Source organism: Theropithecus gelada, chromosome 1 (genome assembly GCF_003255815.1).
Source record: "Theropithecus gelada isolate Dixy chromosome 1, Tgel_1.0, whole genome shotgun sequence".
NCBI lineage: Eukaryota > Metazoa > Chordata > Mammalia > Primates > Cercopithecidae > Theropithecus > Theropithecus gelada.
This window is the reverse complement of record NC_037668.1, coordinates 162,736,722-162,744,811: the sequence shown is the minus strand read 5'-3', so window position 1 is coordinate 162,744,811 and position 8,090 is coordinate 162,736,722. Positions and strand designations below refer to the sequence as shown.

The 8,090-nt window shown below is 40.5% G+C and overlaps 1 protein-coding gene across 1 annotated transcript; it reads left to right on the top strand.

Annotated features, from left to right (window-relative positions):
• Nucleotides 1–293: 293 nt before the first annotated feature.
• LOC112610267 (60S ribosomal protein L39-like) lies at nt 294–628 on the top strand. Its single transcript, XM_025363639.1, has one exon. It carries the CDS (start codon nt 294–296, stop codon nt 447–449), a length of 156 nt encoding a protein of 51 aa, XP_025219424.1. The 3' UTR covers nt 450–628.
• The last annotated feature ends 7,462 nt before the right edge of the window (nt 629–8,090 follow it).

Genomic DNA, 8,090 nt, shown 5'->3' with positions numbered 1-8,090 from the left:
GTGAATCTGCATTTTTACATAAACAAGAAGTCAGAGGGATATATCAGATACACATTTGTCTCAGGTGAGCAGGACGACTTTGAGTTCTTTGTCCCGCATCTTTGAAGAGAAGCTATCAATTTACATTGCCAAGGTGAAATTCAACAGAACTGTTTTAGGGTAAAGATCCTGAGGCCCACAAGGAATTTCCTTGCGGGCAAATGGTGAGGAAGGAATATAGCTTTAAAAAACAAAAATCTGCTCTCTTTTCCTTTCTCTGCCATCGTGGTGTGTTCTTGCTTCCACTTCTTGCCATGTCTTCTCACAGGACTTTCAGGATTAAGCGATTCCTGGCCAAGAAACAAAAGCAAAATCGTCCCATTCCCCAGTGGATTCAGATGAAAAATGGAAATAAAATAAGGTACAACTCCAAAAGGAGACATTGGAGAAGAACCAAGCTGGGTCTATAAGGAATTGCACATGAGATGGCACATATATTTGTGCTGTCTGAAGGTCACAATCACATTACCATATCAAACTGAAAATGTCACCACTCTCTGGAGAGTTCAACGTATTTTCCTCTCTGAATCTATTATGAATGCGTTGGTTGGCTGGGTTCAGTAATAAATATGTGAGGCCTTTCATTTCAAAAAAAAAAAAAAAAAGCAAAAATCTTTGTAGCTATCTTATTTAGGAATAAAATGGGAGGCAGGGCTGGGCGCGGTGGCTCATGCCTATAATCCCAGCACTTAGGGAGGCCGAGGCAGGTGGATTGCCTGAGGTCAGGAGTTCGAGACCAGCCTGGCCAACATGGTGAAACTCTGTCTCTACTGAAAATACAAAAATTAGCTGGGCTTGGTGGCGGGGACCTGTAATCCCAACTACCCAGGAGGCAGAAGCAGAAGAATTGCTTAAACGTAGAGGGCAGATGTTGCAGTGAGCTGAGATCGTGCCACTGCACTCCAGCCTGGGCAACAAGAGGGAAAACTCTGTCTCAAAAAAAAAAAAAAAAAAAAAAAAAAGGGAGGGAGGCAGTTTTGTCTGATTGACACAGTTCCCAGCTTGACTTTTCCTTTTGGCTTAGTGATTTTGGGGTCCTGAGATTTATTCTCCTTTCACAGCGGCATCCCCAGCTATTGCACTAGATGTTGATAGTATCCTCTAGTTGTGACAACCAAAAATATCTCCAGACATTGCTGAATGTCCCCTGGGGGGAAAATTGCTCCTGATTGAGAACTACAGTTGAAAAGAGGACCCTGGAACAATGGAATGCAGGGAGGCTGGGAAGAAAGTATATGCAGGGCGAGGGTAGAGTGGAACTAGGGAAGCAAAATCGAACACTTCTTGGTGGTCTCATTTTATTTTTGCTTTTGCTCTGTTCTTTGCCACTCTTTGTTGTTTAAAACAGCCCAAGTTTCAGCATCTATTTTTCAGCATCTGCCATACTTCTTGCACACCTTTCCTGCCATGGTAGAGGCTGGGGTGAGAAGCCAATATCTGGAGGGAATTAGTACCTTCCATGGGCACAGAAAGAGCCCTGGAAATAACTGAGAATGATTGTTCCTTTCTTTCTTTTTTCTAATTGTTTCTTTAATCTTTGTTTTCCTGCCCACTGCCCCTCATTGTGAGTGGTGCTGTGCCTTGATCAGTCTTTGCTAAGGACATGGTCTGAATCAAGTCCAAGTTCTCCATGCCTCTTTGAGCCTTGAAATTTGTCAAAGAATAAAGGGAAATTGTATTCCAGGAAGTGAGTAGAGTGTAGGATGGCCAGTAGCAATGAGCTGGCAGATGTACGCAGTGGCTAGACGGCATTCTTGCGAAGAATTAGGAGTTAACCCTTTATAAGATGATGATACTGATGGTATTAGCTAATAAAAACAAGCCCTTAGTACATGCCTGCTACTGTTTTAACTGTGTTTCATTAATTAAATCATTTAATTTTCACAACCTCATGAGTAGGAGATATTTTTGTTCCTATATTAGAGATGAGAAAAAAAATGCCCAGAGGGGTCAAAATAACTTGCTCAAGAGGCAGAGCTATGTTTTTTTATTCACTCTGCCTTCAAATCCTCATTCTTAAGGTCAATGATATTTACAAACCACATGGTCACTCTAGAAAATGCCAGTGACATTGAACAAGGTTCCTATGGAAGTTGGGGATACTTTGTTAGATTTTTGTTGGTTTTGTTTTGCCTTTAGCAATATCTGCAGTGGCTGGATTGTTTTCAGTGGGCAGATCTCCTCAGGTACTGGGACAAGGTTTCTGATAAGCATGAGAGGTCATCAGGGCTCCTCATGTCTTGATATCACTGACACCGAGTACTGACCCAGACATTGAACTGCTTGCATCTCCTACCACACCTCACCTCCCTGATATCTTTTCTTCCATGCTTACACAGATTTAACTCAGTGGTCCATCCCTATAGTCATTGCCTTGCATATATTTCTAACTTCTTTGCTTCTCAATTAATTGTATAAGATTGGAAAATCCACAGCAAAGTTTAAATCCAATGGTCAATCTTCTCTATTCTGAGTCTTCACCTATTTAGCTCACCATGGCTGGGGGAAACACACAAACATGCTGATTGGCGTCATGTTGAATTCAAAATCAAGAGCCTTGAGTAGGCCCTTAATGTTGTCTGTAATGCCTCCCTAATCCATTCTGTCTCATATTCTCATAGACAATTTCCCACCTTCTCTGTCCTCTAAGCCTCCAATACCTTTTCTCCATCCTCACTCTCAGTTGATAACTTTACCTCTTTTTTTAACTGAGAAATTAAAGCAATCAGAAGAGAACTTCTACAGACTCCCTCCACCGTATCTACCTAGCCACCAGCTTTAGCACCCATATACTCTGCCTTCTCCACCTGCTACCATTAGTTAATTTAAAATCACTCCCTCTGCTCAAGCACTGGATCTCATCTCCCTTCCTCTAATGAAGAACATTGCTGTACAATTCTCCTATAAATAAATTACCAGTGATTTATTTATTGGCTTCCTTCCTTCATAGCAATCAAGTTTGCCACATTGATTGACTTTTCCTTTCCCAAAAGATTTCTCTGTGGTGGGTGACACTGTTGGATAGCATTTTACCCACAGTAGAACTTCTTTCAAAATTGGAGTCAGTCCTCTCACATCCTGCTGCTGCTTCATCAATTAAGTTTATATAATGTTCTAAATCTTTTGTTGTCATTTCCATGTTCATAACATCTTCACTAGCAGTGGATTCCATTTCAAGAACCCCGCTTCTTTGATCATCTGTTGTGGGAAGTCAGAGACCCCGAATGGAGGGAGTGGCTGGGGCTGTGGCAGAGGAACATAAATTGTGAAGATTTCATTTTAATATGGACATTTATCAGTTCCCAAATAATACTTTTGTAATTTCTTACACCCATCTATACATCAATCTCTAAAAATAAGTTTTGGATATTTCATTTTAATATGGACATGTATCAGTTCCCCAAAATAATGCTCTTATAATTTCTTATGCCTGTCTTTTATCTCTTAATCCTGTTATCTTTGTAAGCTGAGAATGTACATCACCTCAGGACCACTATTGTGTTAGCTGTACAAATTGATTGTAAAACATGTGTGTTTGAACAATATGGAATCAGTGCACCTTGAAAAAGAAGAAAATAACAATGATTTTCAGGGAACAAGGGAAGACAACCATAAGGTCTGACTGCCTGCGGAGTCAGGCAAAATAGAGCCATATTTTTCTTCTTGTGGAGAGCCTATAAACAGACGTGGAAGTAGGGAAGATATCACTAAATTCTTTTCCTAGCAAGAAATATTAATAATTAATACCCTGGGTAAGGAATGCATTCCTGGGGGCAGGTCTATAAATGGCTGCTCTGGGAGTGTCTGTCTTATGTGGTTGAGATAAGGACTGAGATACGCCCTGGTCTCCTGCAGTACCCTGAGGCTTATTAGGATGGGGGAAAAAACCCAGCCTGGTAAATTTGAGGTCAGACTGGTTCTCTGCTCTTAAACCCTGTTTTCTTTTGTTTAAGATGTTTATCAAGACAATATATGCACAGCTGAACATAGACCCTCATCAGTAGTTCTGAATTTGCCCTTGTCCTGTTTCCTCAGAAGCATGTAATCTTGGTTCTCCTTTTTGCCCTTTGAGCATGTGATCTTGTGACCTACTCACTGTTCTTGCACCCCCTCCCCTTTCGAAATCCTTAATAAAACTTGCTGACTTTAAGGCTCAGGTGGGCATCACGGTCCTACCGATATTTTACCCTGGAGGCCCAGGTGTAAAATTCCTCTGTTTGTACTCTTTCTCTTTATTTCTCAGCCAGCCGACACTTATGGAAAATAGAAAGAACCTATGTTGAAATATTGGGGGCTGGTTCCCCCGATAATCATCCATAAGAAGTAACTCCTTACCTGTTCAAGTTTTATCATGAGATAGCAGCAATTCAGTCTTATCTTCAGGCTTTACTTCTAATTCTAGTTCTCTTGAACCAGAAGTACCACCTCTGCAGGTACTTCCTCCATTGAAGTCTTGAAACCTTCAAAGTCATTCATGAAAGTTAGAATCAATTTCTTCCAAACTCTTGTCATTGTTGATATTTTGACCTTCCCTCATGAATAAGAAATGTTCTTAATGACATTTGAAATGGTAAATGCTTTTGAGATTTTTCAACTTATTTTTCCCAGATCCATCAGAGGAATCTTGCAACTATCACCTCACTAGGCCGGGTTCAGAGTCTCATACCTGTAATCCCAACACTTTGGGAGGCTGAGGTCAGCAGATCACTTGATCAGGAATTCCAGACCTGCTTGGGCAACATAGTGAAACCCTGTCTCTACTGAAAATAAAAACAATAGCCATGCATGGTGGCAGGTGCCTGTAGCTTTTGCTACTCAGGAGGCAGAGGCAGGAGAATCGCTTGAACCCTGAAGGTAAAGGTGGCAGTGAGCCGAGATTGTGCCACTGCACTCCAGCCTGAGTGATGAAGCGAGACTCCATCTCAAAAACAAACAAACAAAACCAAAATAACTATAGCCTTATTAAATGTATTTCTTAAATAATAAGACTTGAAAGTCAAAATTACTCCTTGATCCACCCATAGATGACAGAATGGATGTTGTGTTGGCAGGCATAAAAACAATATGAATCTTCTCGTATATCTCCATCAGAGTTCTTGGGTGATCAGGTGCTTTGCCAATGAGCAATAATGTTTTAAAAGGAATCTTTTTTTTTTTTTTTTTTTTTTTTTTTTTGAGCAATGGTTCTCAACAGTGGACTTAGAATATTCAGCAAACCATGCTATCAACAGATGTGCTGTCATTCAGGCTTTGTTATTCCATTTCTAGAGCACAGGTAGAGAAGATTTAGCATATTTCTTTAGGGCCCTAGGATTTTTGGAATGGTAAATGAGCATTGGCTTCAACTTAAAGGCCACCAGCTGCATTAGTCCCAAAGAAGAGAGTGAGCCTGTCTTTTGATGCTTTGAAGTCAGGCATTGACTTCTCCTCTCTAGCTATGAAAGTCCTAGATGGCATCTTCTTCCATCAGAAGGCTGTTTCATTCACGTTGAAAATCTGTCGTTTAGTGTAGCCACCTTCATCAGTGATCTTAGCTAGATCTTCTGGATATCTTGCTACACTTCAGCTCTTGCTGCTTCACCTTGCACTTTTACATTATGGAGAGGGCTTCTTTCCTTAAACTTATGAACCAATCTCTGCTAGCTTCAAACTTTTATTCTGCAGCTTCTTCACATCTCTTAGCCTCCATAGAATTGAAGAGAGTTAGGGCCTTGCTCTGGATTAGGCTTTGGCTTAAGGGAATGTTTGGCTGGTTTGATCTATCCAGACTACTCAAACTTTCTCCCTATCAGCAATAAGACTGTTTCACTTTCTTATCATTCATATGTTCACTGGAGGAGCACTTTAAATTTCCTTCAGGAACTTTTTAACTGTATTCACAGCTCAGCTAACTGTTTGACACAAGAGGCCTCGCTTTCAGCCTGTCTTGGTTTTCAACATGCCTTCCTCTCTAAGTTTCATCATTTCTGCCTTTTGATTTAAAGAGAGAGACATGTGATTCTTTTTACTTTAACACCTAGAGGCTGGTGTAGGTTTATTAACTGGTGTAATTTCTTTTTCTTTCTTTCTTTCTTTCTTTCTTTCTTTCTTTCTTTCTTTCTCTTTCTTTCTTTCTCTCTCTCTCTCTTTCTTCCTTCCTTCCTTCCTTCTTTCTTTCCTTTTTTCTTTTTAATTTGAATCTGAGTTTCACTCTTGTTGCCCAGGCTGGAGTGCAATGGTACGATCTTGGCTCACCACAACCTCTGCCTCCTGGGTTCAAGTGATTCTCCTGCCTCAGCCTCCCAAGTAGCTGGGATTACAGGTGCCCACCACCACACCTGGCTAATTTTGTATTTTTAGTAGAGACGGGGTTTCTCCATGTTGGTCAGGCTGGTCTTGAACTCCCGACCTCGGTGATCTGCCCATCTTGGCCTCCCAAAGTGCTGGGATTACAGGCATGAGCCACTGCACCCGGCCTTTTTTTTTTTTTTTTTTTTTGAGATGGAGTCTTACTCTGTTGCCCAGGCTGGACTGCAGTGGTGCGATCTTGGCTCACTGCAACCTCTGCCTCCCAGGTTCAAGTGCTTCTCCTGCCTTAGGCTTCTGAGTAGCTGGGATTACAGGCATGCACCACCACTGGCTAATTTTTATATTTTTAGTAGAGATGGGGTTTCACTATGTTGGCCAGGCTGATCTCGAACCCCTGACCTCAGGTCTCAGCCTCCCAAAGTGCTAGGATTTCAGGTGTGAGTCACCGTACTTGGCCAGTTGGTGTAATTTCGATATTGTGTCTCAGGGAGTAGAGAGGCCCAAGGAGAAGGAGAAGGATGGGGAGTGTCTGGCTGGTTGTTGGAGCAGTCAGAACACATACATTTATTGATCAACTTTGCTGTCTTATAACGGTTAGTTCATGGCACCCCAAAATAACATGAGTAACATCAAAGATCACTGACCACAGATCACCATGACAGATATAATAATAATGATGAAAAAGTTTGAAATATTTTGAGAATTATCAAAATGTGACACAGAGACATGAAGTGAGCATATGTTGTTGAGGAAATGGTGCTGAGAGTCTTGCTCAATGCAGGGTTGCCACAAACCTTCAATTTGTAAAGCACACGATATCTGCAAAGAACATTTTAAAGTGAAATGCAGTAAAGCAAGATATACCTGTATAATTTTCCATGCTGTCACCTCCAACTTTTTTTAAGTTGTTAGATTCAAGCGAGCCTCTTTTTGATAGGAAAAGCTGTATTTGCTTTCTAATTGAGTGAGACAATCTGTTTTTGGCTAATGCATGTAGTTAATTTCTGTTTTTAATAAGTTATGTTTATATTTATGGATTTTTAAAATCTCAAATGTGATGTATATCACATCGCATACCTTTTATTTTTATTTTTATTCCCTCTTTATTGCCTTTAGTGGGGGATTGGTTGAGTTTTTCTTTTCTTCCCCATTACATTTCTTTTTCTCTCTAGTTTGGGCATTAAACACTATTTCTAGCATTTGGAATTATCCTAAAAATTTAACACAAATATTTTTACTTAATGTTTAAAGTTAATATGATTACTCTTTCATTGAACTAGAAGGTTAGAACACTTTAACCCTGATTAACATCCCTCTTTCTCAATATATAAATATGTATACACATATAAAATATATTTTAAAATGAACACTTCTGTATATGGTTATATATTTAGAAATCTATACACAAATGAGCAATTACTGTTTTAATGGAAATTGAAACAATTTTAGCTACCTGTACATTTACTAATTTCTTTCTCTTTTTTTGAGACGGAGTCTCACTCTGTTGCCTGGGTTGGAGGGCAGTGACACTATCTTGGCTCACTGTAACCTCCATCTCCCTGGTTCCAGCGATTCTCCTGCCTCAGCCTCCCGAGTAGCTGGGACTACAGATGTGTGCCATGGCGCCTGGCTGATTTTTGTGTTTTTAGTAGAGATGGGTTTTCACCATGTTGGCCAGGCTGGTCTCGAACTCCTAACCTTAAGTGGCACCTTGGCCTCCCAAAGTGCTGGGATTACAAGCATAAGCCACCATGCCCAGCCAA